The sequence below is a fragment of the Hyalella azteca genome, unplaced genomic scaffold (assembly GCF_000764305.2).
Source record: "Hyalella azteca isolate HAZT.00-mixed unplaced genomic scaffold, Hazt_2.0.2 contig15744, whole genome shotgun sequence".
Taxonomy (NCBI): Eukaryota; Metazoa; Arthropoda; class Malacostraca; order Amphipoda; family Hyalellidae; genus Hyalella; species Hyalella azteca.
The window spans coordinates 84294-99238 of NW_025945584.1; the positions used below are offsets into that span (position 1 = coordinate 84294).

Below are 14945 nucleotides of genomic sequence, written 5' to 3' on the forward strand. Positions count from 1 at the left end.
CTATCAACCCACGTATATAATTTGAAACGAAACGCAAAAAAGGCACAATGAATATAATGTTGACCATTATTCTACGTAAGGCAGAGAAATTATTTCAACATTATAATAGTTATTTGACCAAACCGTCTCTTTTAAAAAAGGAAGCAAAAAAAAAAAACAAAAAAAAAACAACAAATAAATGTTGCTCTCGAACGAAAGAGTAAGTTATAATTTGCAAAGCATTTAATTATACAAATTTTCTCAATATTTGCACCAATTAAAAATGACTAATTAGGCCGTCACAATGATTTCTTCTATATATTAGAAAACACTCATATTAACACATTTTTAATAAATTTGTGGGGATTTTAAGTGGCGATCAGGTCTTTTACCTTAGCCTAGACCTCTGGAGGCCTAAGGTTGCTGTCTCGGCAAGGTCAACTTATCTGGTCTACGCCACTGACCCTAATAAGTTTTTGTACATGAGGTCAACGATTAACTTGACTGACGAATTCCAGAGACAATGCGAATTAAAGTACCCATTCTTGGAATCTTCGACGATACCTACAAAGTTTATTGGGTTTCGGAAAAAGATCACGCTGATAAATTGTTTAATCGGTATTCGTGTATGTATTTGAATTGATATCGCATGACATGAATGATTAATCGTATAAATGGATTGATTAGTCAATAAGTTTCATCTGCTTTTTGTACAATAGGGAGTCGCTCGTCGGGCACAGCTTACAGCAGGAACGGTAAAACCCAAGGTCCTTGACACTTTGTATTTGCGTTTTAAATCAGGGGTGCACATGCACAACCGTTCACACAGTTGACCTAACTCTCACTGGGTCAATATCACAAGTTAGAGTGCGTTTATACCTCAGGCACTTTATTCAAATCTACTCTAGGCTTTCTTTAAATGTCAATTTTTAAATATTCAATGTCGGTTAAGGTGAGACCATAGAATTTTGTTTTCATCGTGAATGACTATTTACCCCATAATGCTATGCAATAAACACATTAACAAATTTAGCACATTTTTTTAATTTAAACACATTTAACACATTTTGCAATATAACCAAGTTATAGCGGACAAGCTTCAAGAATTATTGGGAACTTCGACTTTAGATATTTTTCCAGCTTATACCAAATGCGCAATCAAAATCACAATGTACTTTGTAGACAAATTATAAATGAATTAAAAACTTTTAGTGTTCATGAGTGGCCTGAATTTAGTGTTCAACAGGCCATGGGCCTATTTCTTCAGCGCCGACACTTCTATTCTATTCTTCAACCTTTATTCCCAAATCCAGGGTGGAATTAATTCTGAAAATTTATTATCCAATTGCAAACGGACACAGAAAAGTCAGAAATAAAATTTCTCTGAAACCGTTGTGGTTAATCTACAAAATGTTCGATTATAGAGTGCCTTTCCTTACTAAAAAATCATTATCAATGTGTTAAGAAATGTCTGGTGTTTTCCATATTTCCGATATCATAGGCTCTTGTCTGACGTTAGGGGAATTATTATTATTATTTATTTCTTTAAGAGGACTGAAGCATAAATGAAAAAAATGTTATTCAATAAAATATAAATCGACATTTCACTATCAATTCTTTTTCAAACTCTTAATTATCAATTAAAATCATTTAATATTCGTTCTGTATAATATGACATTACTAACTGTCACATATACCTGTCATTGCCCGAAACTATATTTCCGAGTAGATTGATATTTATTTTACTTTTTTATTTAATTTCAATTGTATTGATACACGTTACGAACAAAACCTTTCAAAATCCGCAAAGCACCTCTTCCTCGTTCATCGTATTCATTTACTATTTAAAAAAATTAATACTACAGTGCCAAGTGATTTTATTTCTCAAATACCTGTTAATGTTCCATCAATTGTTGTTTATCATCGAGATCTCCAAACAATTTAGATCTTGAAGAAACTTTGATGGGCAAATGATTGCAACATTGTTTTTTGGTGTAAAGTCGTTCAACTCGCATTCAATTCCACTTATTCCTAAAGAAGGGCATATTATAAATTTTATGGCATGCCTGAAATAAAAAAAAATTATATAGCCTGACAGTTATTTCCACTCATCAATTTGCGTTCCGCAATAAAATGATAGTGCCTAACATGATGGAGACTTTAGTATAAATATATAACGACATCGAAAATAATTATTAATGAATTCAATAGATCTTCCTCAGAATTATACAAAAATACAGTCAGACTTCTTACTCCAAATTTTCATTTTAATCATGCGTTTACCTTAAAAAGATTTTTTTATTTCTGTCGATTTAATTACACTTTTCGAAGATGTGTTCAGTTACGGCCAAAATTCACGTAATGAGGATTCATAAAACCATCATTACAATTTTGTGCAAAATTAAAGGGACTGTAACTTTAAAACATTTGGTTTTCTCCCTCGAGTGTAGATTCGATCAAACGCACAAAAACTTCTTCCTTGTTGCCAATTTCATCGATTAAAAAATCCTAATGATTTCTTTGATTGATCTCTATTTCTCGTCAAGGACCTAATTATTTAACTGTTACATTTTAACTAAAAAAATTAAGGTTTCAAACACTCCGTAACGCACTACTGCGTGTTAGCCAAAGCACATTAATTTTGTTAGTTTCGGCCGTCAAGTTCAACCTGGACGAAGAACATTCCCAAGTCATCTCCTCAAGAGACTGTACTGGGCAAAGAAGTAACGCGATCATTCAGAGCACTAATGAGCCCGTTTTGCTATTGTAATCTCGATAGGTGTACCCTTCCGCTATTGTACTGAATACTTAAAAAAATGTGTCCAATATTCCTGATTCATTAGTGGCATTTCGTGGGTTATTTATAAGCGGCTTTAGAAGTTAGTAAATGCGTTGAAGTTACATGCTCCGTTCTTCGTTTCAAAAACAAGCTAGAAAAAACTTTATTGGGAGCAACGTATAATTTTAGAATAAATATTACTTCTCTATCTTCTCTAAAATACATTTGTTTCCTTTTTAAATATTTATTTTGTTTTAGATATTGTACGGTGTTAGTTATAATTATTTTAATGACTGCTATTCGGAATATATGTAATTTTCTAATGATTAGTTGCAAATATTCTGATAATTGCTTCGTGTGAGTTGCAATTACCATGCTGATTGTTATGTAGAATAGTTAGCAGTAAGTCGGAACGATGTTCCAAATTTGGTGGATGTGCTGTAAAAACAATAATTTGTAATTCAAATAACACAGATAATGAAATTAGTACGCATGCAACAAGTTTAACATCTAAAATATCTACAGAGAGATTTGCGAAATGTATTGACCAATTTAATCACTTTATTTACAAAATAAATTCTCCCCGCAGCAGCTGGTGCGATCGTTAAAGACCAATTTAATCATTTTGCTTACACAATAAATTTAATTTAATTTTTAAATCATTCACACGCTGGTGCGACCTCGTTTCCGAGGGTGAGTAAGAAGCTGCCGAAACTGCATGCCGGTGCCAAATACCGAACCAGTTTTGAACCGTAACTGTAGGAGCTCTAGTAACCAGTTTTTATTGCTGATAAACATTAGGAATATTTGAACACATTTTTAACGCTTTTAAGGAAACCAAATCTTCTTCATTTGAGGATTCGTAAATTCCATCCCCCTCAACTCCATGAATTTTTTCTTTTCATCTTACAAAATTTCAATGGACAGCCATGATCGTGATTTCAATTCAGCTTTGGATAAATTTTCGTAATCACAAAAATATTCTGTACGTCGCATAGTTTATCGTTAAATTCAAACTGACTTAAGGAAAAGTGTTATGATGATCAACTTTAAAACATTTCGGTATTTTTTTACAAAATATTAATTAAAAGAATAGATTCATAACACGAATCACTCCACCGACAAACAGTTATATTTAACTGTGTTCTTGTGAGTGATAGATTCCAAAGTATTATTGATGAATGTAATTGAGTGAATGACCTCAGTTTTAAGAGAAATTTTAACCTATTTCTTGGTTTCGTATAAAAAGCCTAACATTTCTAAGAAGCCTGCAGCAACTTGCTGTCAATGACGAACAGTTTTAGATGTTCTCCAATATAAGTTTACCAGCATCTAAATGGATGTTTTTTGCCGGTGAGTAAAGCTTCTCTCCGGCGTCCTTTGACTCACAGAAGCCAAGTCAAGGTCTCAACAAAGAGGTATATAAGGCGAGATCAGGGAGAGCTTCAACATACGCTTTCTGGACGACAGTTTCAGGTCGAACTCCCACTTCTTCTCTTCAAAATGAAGCTTGTAAGTAACATGGAAAATATTTTCCCGGTCTTGTAGCAATGAATTTACAGATATCACAATCCAATTCACACTTGGTGGGATTCAACGGGGCTCCAATGCTATACATGTGCACCGATATGTGAAATTGTTTCGCCCACTGCTTTTGTAACTTTTTACAGTTATGGATTATAATTAAGGGCTGTAACGGACCAGCCCTCAGTTTTTGGCAGCTGTATACTCTCAAAATGTATAAGTGGCATCTGGGTCGAAATCTTGTTCATGGGCTTTTGATGAAACTCGGAGTAACCATTCGGAATACTTTACATAATATTGGACAACATGCATCTTCGGTGACAACTTATAAGAACTAACGATGCATACGATGCAAGTTGACGGGCATAGTTGTAAATTTGATTTTGTCATAAAATTCTTGACATTTGTGATTTTTCGAACTTTGCTTGTAAAAATTCTTCAAGATTATATACGGCTATGACTTCCATAACATAAATGGACACGAATTAGACAACCTACTTGTCAGAAGATCAAGCTATTGGTGAATAGACTGAAATATATATTCCAACTTAAAGTGCAGTTTCAGCGTAACGAGAACGGATGTTACAAAACATCATGTTCACTCAAGGTGAAGAATGAATTTAGATTAGATTATTTTTTTTAGTTCAATGTCATATAAAAACATTGCAGTGCAGAAAAAGTGTTGTCATAGTTATTTGAATACAATATACGATGAATAAATGGTAGTGCAATGAATTGATATTTGCCTCGCGCTTCGCCTTTCATGGTTACCTAACGCATCTTGCGTGATAAATATCGCGTAACTTTAATTACAGGCCTCGTGCATGTGATAAAAAATAATACATCCCTACATCATGTATATTGCGCACTCGATGGTAGGTCATTTTGTTAGAAATGCTTGCATGTAAGAGTGGTATAATTGCTTGAGAATTTCAATAATTTAAATAATTATATGCGCCTCTATTATAATTGGATCGAAAAGAAAATGATTTATTTCAGCAGCTAGCGCTGCTTAATTTTTAAGAATTTCCTTAATTTAAATGATTTTTTACAGCGTACAAATATAAATAAAATATAACAAAATAAATAACAAAATATAACAAAATAAATAACAAAATATAACAAAATATAACAAAATAAATAAAATATAACAAAATATAAATAAATAAGCGTACAAATTCTTTATTATTTCAGTTGGCGGTCCTCATCTTGGCTGTGGTGGCTACGATGGCAAGTGCCGGCGGTGGCAAAGGCTTCCGTCGTGGCTTCGAGATCAGGGAGAGCTTCAACATACGCTTTCTGGACGACAGTTTCAGGTCGAACTCCCACTTCTTCTCTTCAAAATGAAGCTTGTGAGTAACAGGAAAATTTTTCCCGGTCATGTAGGAATCGTCACAAACATCACAATCCAATTCACACTTGTTGGGGTAGGAATCATCACAGACATCACAATCCAATTCACACTTGGTGGGTTTTAACGGGGTTCCAATTCTCTTCATGCGCACCGATAAGTGAAATTGTTTCGCCCACTTGTTTTTTTTGTAACTTTGTACAGTTATGGATTATATTAGGTCTGTAACGGACCAGTCAAATACTCTCAAATACATACTAAGTGATTTCTGGGTCGAATTCTTGTTCATGGCCTTTTGATCAAACTCAGAATCACCTCTCGGAATACTTTACATAATATTCGACAACATATAGGGTAACATGGGGCAGCGAGCCCACTGCGGGTCACGGGCCCATAGCGGGTTTCTCGCTAAGTATTGCAGATATTGGTCCGTGTTCTCTACATATATAAGGCGCGATCAGGGAGAGCTTCAACATACGCTTTCTGGACGACAGTTTCAGGTCGAACTCCCACTTCTTCTCTTCAAAATGAAGCTTGTAAGTAACATGGAAAATATTTTCCCGGTCTTGTAGCAATGAATTTACAGATATCACAATCCAATTCACACTTGGTGGGATTCAACGGGGCTCCAATGCTATACATGTGCACCGATATGTGAAATTGTTTCGCCCACTGCTTTTGTAACTTTTTACAGTTATGGATTATAATTAAGGGCTGTAACGGACCAGCCCTCAGTTTTTGGCAGCTGTATACTCTCAAAATGTATAAGTGGCATCTGGGTCGAAATCTTGTTCATGGGCTTTTGATGAAACTCGGAGTAACCATTCGGAATACTTTACATAATATTGGACAACATGCATCTTCGGTGACAACTTATAAGAACTAACGATGCATACGATGCAAGTTGACGGGCATAGTTGTAAATTTGATTTTGTCATAAAATTCTTGACATTTGTGATTTTTCGAACTTTGCTTGTAAAAATTCTTCAAGATTATATACGGCTATGACTTCCATAACATAAATGGACACGAATTAGACAACCTACTTGTCAGAAGATCAAGCTATTGGTGAATAGACTGAAATATATATTCCAACTTAAAGTGCAGTTTCAGCGTAACGAGAACGGATGTTACAAAACATCATGTTCACTCAAGGTGAAGAATGAATTTAGATTAGATTATTTTTTTTAGTTCAATGTCATATAAAAACATTGCAGTGCAGAAAAAGTGTTGTCATAGTTATTTGAATACAATATACGATGAATAAATGGTAGTGCAATGAATTGATATTTGCCTCGCGCTTCGCCTTTCATGGTTACCTAACGCATCTTGCGTGATAAATATCGCGTAACTTTAATTACAGGCCTCGTGCATGTGATAAAAAATAATACATCCCTACATCATGTATATTGCGCACTCGATGGTAGGTCATTTTGTTAGAAATGCTTGCATGTAAGAGTGGTATAATTGCTTGAGAATTTCAATAATTTAAATAATTATATGCGCCTCTATTATAATTGGATCGAAAAGAAAATGATTTATTTCAGCAGCTAGCGCTGCTTAATTTTTAAGAATTTCCTTAATTTAAATGATTTTTTACAGCGTACAAATATAAATAAAATATAACAAAATAAATAACAAAATATAACAAAATAAATAACAAAATATAACAAAATATAACAAAATAAATAAAATATAACAAAATATAAATAAATAAGCGTACAAATTCTTTATTATTTCAGTTGGCGGTCCTCATCTTGGCTGTGGTGGCTACGATGGCAAGTGCCGGCGGTGGCAAAGGCTTCCGTCGTGGCTTCGGCTACGGTGGTGGCTTTGGCCACGGCTTTGCAGTTGGCATCCCACACCCAGTGCCCGCTCCATTCCCCGTGCCACACCCCGTAGGTGTGCCCGTGCACGTTCCCCACCCAGTGCCCGTGCCCGTCATCAACCACGTACACGTACCAGTCCCCGTTGTGAAGCACGTGCCCGTGCACATTGTCAAGCATGTTCCCGTTCCCGTCAAGGTGCCAGTTTTCGTCCACTCCCATGGCCATCATGACTGGTAGATCATCATAACAAAGTTCTAGTCATAGTTTGTCATCCTTTTCTTCTGTACGACCATTACAGATACTTTTTAATTCATCAAAAAGACCAAAGTTCGAAATTGCTCAAGAGCGTCAGCAAGTCATCCTGCTTCCCAAGTTTTAGACTAGTCTACCACTGCCATGTTCTCATTAATGCTTCTATTGCACAGTATAATTTGAGTGTAAAATCATCTAGAATGCAAATTTTGTAACATGTTTGGAATCTCTGTAAACTTGGAAGTTTCGAAATTGTACTTGAAATTGAAAATTCTACAAATGTAAACTAGAACTTCAACACGTAAAACTACAAGGAAGAACTTAACCAACTTCAAAAATACGTTTGTTCAAGTTTCAATTCAAACTTAGCGCAGGTGTTCCAACCAAAAGTTTAGTTTAGAAAAAAGGCAACAGAAACCCCTAAAAGTTATTGTAATTTTCTATTTATTTGAGTGCTAACCGTCTCAAAATAAAATATAAAAACTTTGTTATATTTTTTGACCTCTTAATGACTGGACATAAAATAATTTCGCCGAGAATTAAATTATAACTAAGATAATCACTAACGAATATTTGAAATCAACAATTCTCATCTGAACAGGAATCGTCCTTCCAAAACGCGAGCAGATGCTTAATATTAAAAAATAAAACTCCATATTATTATACACCGAAAGATGTATGTATATTTGACAGAAATCTAATAATACAAATGACAGGAGTATATATAGTACGTGTACGAACAAAATCAAGAAACAAATATCCTGCCTTCGTTTCCTACAAATCTACAATGTAAGTTGTTGGAAACTTGATTGGAATAAGACCTCTCATTTGATACTGGTAATGCAATAATTAATATTCACTTCAATTTTTGAAGCGCTCAGATAATTTTAACAATGTTGAATGAATTTATTTTGAATTAATTTGATAATTTATTATAATTTTTTATTTTATATATAATTTAGTTTAATTCATTCATTCAACCTAATCTATGATTCTCACGAAGAACCAATATTCAAAAGTTGCTTTGGAAATGTTTGTGATGAAATCGAAATGTTTATCGGTTTTGCCGTTTCTTCAATGATGAGAAATTGAACGTTTTCAGAGGAAGATGTGTAGGACGCCCTTTTATTTCTTTACTTTTTAGAAGGTTTTCCACGGCGTTTGCTTTAAGATACCAGATGGTTATTCAGGTCTTTGAATTAAATAAATGAATAAATAAATGAATTATTTATTTATTTTAGTATTTTATTATTTTTATGAATAAAATAAATGAATAATGAATTATAAATGAATTAAAGTACAGAGTAGTTAGTCGTTAATTTTTTTACACGCATTCTTCGCTGCCGTCTAATATCTTTCAAAATTATCATGTAAATATTCTGGATATGAAGGCTTTCACTCCCGCGATCCAAAACCAAGGTGCGGTCAAGGTCGGTGAAATTCAAAGTCAAATAATTAAAAAATTACCCCTAATTAGATTACAAACCGGATTTTATCGAATTAAACTCGGCAATCAGATAATAATAGCATAACAGTAATAAGAAAAATGCAACTGGATGAGCTTCACTAGAATTGACTTCCAAGAAAATATTGATAATAAATGATTCGATACCGAATCACACCGAATTTGTCTGTTATTGATAATCATTTCAGAGGGTAGATATAATCTGGCAGGTCAGATAATGAAAAGTCAGGCTTGTTAGCAGTAGGTAAACCCTGAACTACCAAAAGATCTCATCAATAGTCATTTATACCTCAGTAGAGGAGAGTTAGAGTTAAAATGTCGATTTCTAACTTACATTTTAAAGCGCAATAATCAGCATACTTATTTCATTTCTTTAATTTTGCAAAATATTCCATTTATCGATTTTACAATGAACGTCCATCTTCAACGTACTAATTTAAGAGTCCAAGCTGCTGAAACTTTACGAAAACCTCTGTATTCTTGTTCTGCATATATTCTCTACGTGTATAAAAAATCGTGCAACTATCATTGAATCATTATTTTTAAATTTGAACCAAATTATTAATTTTACTCCCACGGAAATTTCGAAAAACGTATAATATGATATATGCTCCATTTTGATTTTCCACACTTCTGCAGCATAATATGACGAATAAATTGACACGATGTCAGGGAATAAGTTAACAAATGTCACTTCTAATTTAAGGAGCCTAACAGCAAACGCACTAAACAAAACATATTTTAAAACATAAGAAACGGTAACCGATAATCAGTTACACCAACAACCGGTAACAAAACAGCTTTTTATGTCTGCTAGTATATAGAATTTCAATTTTACTTTGCATCTAAAACTATGGTCTTTGCTTTTAAAATTATAAGACCGATATCTATTTAGCTGGGAACGTGACCTCTAAAAGTGAACCGAGGCTTTTTTGTTAAAAGTGAACCGAGGCTTTACCTCTCGCTTCACAGGGTTTGGCGCGATTGGGGCTGATAATGAAGTAATTATTAACATTAACTTAAATTAATGTACAGCTTTTAACTCGTAGGGTACAATATTGTACGCAGTGATGCTTTGAACTCTGAAAACATTATTTTTATAAGGTAATGAAATAATACATTATAATTTTGACGTTTCAATCCTAAAAATATATCTATTTCCTTGTCCTTTGAATTTATTATATCTATTTAATTTATCTATTATATCTATTTTATTATATCTATTATATCTAAATATATCTATTTCCTTGTCCTTTTAATTGAATTTATATCGAAGTATCGCTAACTATAAACTAATCTCTTTTATAGTTCCTGAACTGATAGATGAATGCCGTTTAGTTTTCTCTTTCCAAGATGAAGCTCAAACAATCCACCCTAAACTAGTGACTCTAATATAGTAAAGGTCAGAAAGTGCATGCAACTTTTTTGAGATCGTGTTCAACGGAGATGCAAATTTGCAGACCTGTTCGGTATCGTTTAAGTGGTTAAATGTGCTCATAAGATAACTTATAGAACCAAATGAATTAGTTTTAAATTTTTGCTGAAAAATTTTTTTTTTACGAAAAAAACGAAAAATTATGTTCACGAAATTTTTCTTGAAGTGTTAATGCAATTTAAGTTATTTATTATTGAAACTATCCAGTTAAAAAATTAATCTAATACCACAATCATATAATACGTATAAAAAATATATATGAATATTATAAATAAACAATTTCTTTTTCATTCTCTAATGATGAACGATGGCTCATCAGCTTCATTTTGTCAAGGGTTAAAAATTTTTTTTACTGCATCAACTGGAATATTCAACACATCATGAGTCATATACTGATTACCTTATTTCCAAAGGCAACTTCCTACATACATGTTTACAGTGAATTTTCCAACTAGGTAGTTTTTTGTATTTCTGCACAAACCTTCTTATGAAACAATTTGGAAACGTCCTTAAACGAAACTTAGGCAAAAAAAGGAAAATGAAGAAAAAATCTCATAATTTGCGTCGAGGTGAAACATTGAAAACGCGTGAAACATGTTTGAGTGTGAATTTATAATGTATATAACTTTAAAAAAATAAAAAGTCAAACATTGAACAACCATAAAAATAGATGAATTGTTCGATTCTACGAGTCATGCGGTAGCCAATCAAACATTTGAATCAACAACTCAGTCTATATATTTCAAATTTTTTAGTTTCATTTTCAGAGAAAAACCAATTTTGGATATTTTACACTGAGTCTAATTATAATGCTTTCAATAGTAATCTACAAAACATTTATTGCCATTTAAAAATCCATCCTCGTAAAAGCGTTTACAGACTTGGGGATTTTTCCAGGAATGACAGGAATTTTGCTCTTGTCCGGACTCATTGACTCTCAAGGCCGCTTTCTGGTATCCGTAAACAATTGTAACGTACATCCGCGTTGGCCATTGACTACACTCAGAAATTATTGCGAGACTTTGTCCAAATTGCGATGCACCTTTCCCTCGTGCGTGTGGGATATCCTGCACAAGCTCTACTCACCAAAAAAATAACTCAGTACTCACTGCAGTGAGTGACAGAGAGCGCATTTTCTCGTCGACGAAAACTTGAGGTCACGGACGGACAGACAGACGGACGGACAGACAGACAGACAGACGGACATGGCGAGCACAATAATGCATTTTTTTCCATAAATGAGAAAATGCGCTAAAAAAAGGCGTATCAGAGCTGCGTGTAGAAAGCGTGTCACAACTTTGAACAATATTACCCAGCCTTGTACCTGAGTGTACGGTTGTATATTGATATGCAGAATGACTGCAAGAAATACATTTAATAATAATGAATGTTGAGCATACCCCTTAGGAATCTTATACAATGGATTAATTCTTTGCACTCCAGTTCATACATTAAAATTTTCCATTTTTTGTCGTTCTATTACCGTTACTCCTAGATTTTCCGTATAATTTTAACGAATTACCAAAAAATTGGAGACAGCTTTATTTATTCATTATTTTACATCATTATTCATTAATATAATTATCGTTTTCTTGAAATACTGTATACCCTTTTTTTGATGCCTGATAATACGAATACTTTCTTTCACGCCCTTTCCTGGTGCAGCCAAACTATCATTTATGAACTGTTGAAATATGTAATAAACTAATAACTAATAAGTGTTTGTTTCTAGCCTAAAATGGCCATGTGAAAATCAGTACACTATTTAATTCTGTTTCCCACTGAAAATTTTCACTAATGAAAAATGTGCGAACAGTTTTCTATGTATATTTTCATGCGGTAACTAAAGTGTCGGGGCGTAGAGCCTTCTCGGGCTTATTTTATAAAACAAAGATTGATGTCTATATACTGTCTCAAATTAGTTAAAATCGGATAAATTCAACGTAAATATGTTTCTCATATCCCCATCATCACCTTATGAAATTTTCTCGTACCCCCATCATCTTGGGAAAAACCAACATCTGGTATTTCAAGTTGCCATCTAGAATTCACGGCTAAATTGTCATTCATATTTTAACCGATTAGTATTACCCTATCTTCTGGTCGGACGGGTAGCTTCTTGCCTCCTTCGAGTGCCAAATTTTCTATAGAAGATTTTATTTAGGTTTCCTAATATAACAATGATTCATAATCTAACTATAAAATGATGTGTCTCCGATTGGCGATTCATTTTGAAGTCAATCTCTAATAATACATCTACATTTTATTATTATATGTTCCTTATTTTGTTATAGAATAGAATTGAATAGAAGTGTCGGCACTGAAGAAATAGGCCCATGGCCTGTTAACGATTCCTGTACTTTAACCTATCCCCGGATCCTGATTCCCCAATGGATCCGGCCTTTGGAACCCGATCTTTCCATAACTGACGATCGATTGAGATAGCTGCTGGACTTTTGCCTGGTCCGTAAGTTGCTAGGCATTTTAAGACTGAACATATGCTCCTGCATAGCTTCGTCTGGTCTGTTCCTGAAGGCGTTCATACTCGGAGCGTCAACGATGTTGACGCTCTGGTTGAGACGAACCTTACTATGCTGGTAATGTATTGAGATTTAATATAAAGAATTCACTTTCAGAGATAAAATGTGTATAATTTCAGAAATAATTTTTTCGAAGTATAACGTTTTTATAACTAATGGACAAAACATTATTAAACAGATCATACTGAAGAAAATTCTCTCTAAAAAAGTCAATTTGTTCCCGATTTTCGATAAATATTAATTTTGGTGCAAACCATTTGTCACGAAATTTTCAATTTTTTATTTTATGATCGAAAATGATAATATTGACAATATTAAAATGTGAATCAAAGCGTTACAGTTTTTAATGGTTTGCTTGAGAAAAAATATTCTGCAAGTTTCGCTTGCAAAATATTTGCAAGTGAAATTGAATGGACTCAAAAAATTGAAAAGTGTCCAGTTTTTTCCATGTTCCGATGACCAGCTGCACTAACACTGACGGCACTTGAGAAAGTTTCTCTTCACTTGAGCGGCCAAGGGAAATGCTGCTCTGATATGCGCCGGTTTTTTTGTGCCTCTCTTTCGCACGAGCAGTGAACGCGTCGGCAAATTCCAATTGAATGCTTGCTCGCCTCAACACTCAGACAAATAAATGGATCATAATATTAAACAATGACACACTTTTTAATATTACACACACACATTTAATATTACACATAATATTAAATAGTGACACATTTTTTAACCACAGCACGAAAAGAGAGCAACGAAACTTTGATACGCTTCCTTCCTTGTCAAACAGAGATACGGTGACCCTCACAAGGGCACAGAGTGCGTCATAATTCGGACAACGTCTCGCTTGTTACTTTGAGTGCAATGAGTAATGTGAATATTATGGGACACTATGAAGGATTCATACTATTTTTAGAAATTAAGGCTAATTACTTTTGTGATATGCAGAATTGGAACTCTACATGCTATTATCTTTAACCCAATGGCTGATGAAAATTGCATGGTTGTTGGCAACACATTTCGACAAAAATTATCATCAATTAGAACAATAAAATGTAGAATTTTAGGGCAATAAAATGTATAATTTTATGAAAATATAATGCAAAGTTTCATAACAATACAATGTATAATTATATAACAATAAAATTAATAATTTTTTGACAATAAAATTCATAATTTTAAAACGACAAAATGCTTAATTTTATTTTCCAGTTTTTAAAGTTGTTCAATTTGTGCAAGACATGCATTTAGCGCAATAGGTGCTCATATAATCAATTTGCTATGAAATAATTTCCTTTCTTGTTAATTCCGGGGTATAACTTTCTTTAGTACGTTTGTGAAAGATTCAGTAATCAGTTAACATATTACAATTAAACGGCTTGAATAAACTTTCACGTATTCTTTGTCAAAAAGAAAACTATTTGAATGCGTTTAACCGAATACAACGAAATTTACAGAAACAATTTCATTGAATTAATTGAGAAGAAATAATTGAAAGCACACGCATATTCCATGTTCGAATAATTATTTTAAATTAATAATAAAAATTTTGAATACCTGCAGGTAATTCTCGTTCATCTCAATAAGTGGTCCATTAAGTAAGAAAATGTGCTTTCATTCTAAATGTTTTTCTGAAATCACGGTAAAACACATGATTAGTGTTTCATGAAACGATTAGGATTGATGCCAAAACGCTAAAATTTCTCTCCATTTATTTTATTAGTTTCAAATCATTAAATCTAACCCTTCATATTTTATCGCTAACAATTCATGGAGAAATAACAGCGAACAAACATTTTC

At 33.4% G+C, this 14945-nt stretch overlaps 1 protein-coding gene across 1 annotated transcript; it reads left to right on the forward strand.

Moving 5' to 3' along the window:
* Positions 1-5582: 5582 nt before the first annotated feature.
* On the forward strand, positions 5583-8192 carry LOC108665225 (tetra-peptide repeat homeobox protein 1). Its single transcript, XM_018151958.2, has 2 exons — positions 5583-5634; positions 7376-8192. Exons 1-2 carry the CDS (start codon positions 5626-5628, stop codon positions 7697-7699), a joined length of 333 nt encoding a protein of 110 aa, XP_018007447.1. The 5' UTR covers positions 5583-5625; the 3' UTR covers positions 7700-8192.
* Positions 8193-14945: the final 6753 nt, after the last annotated feature.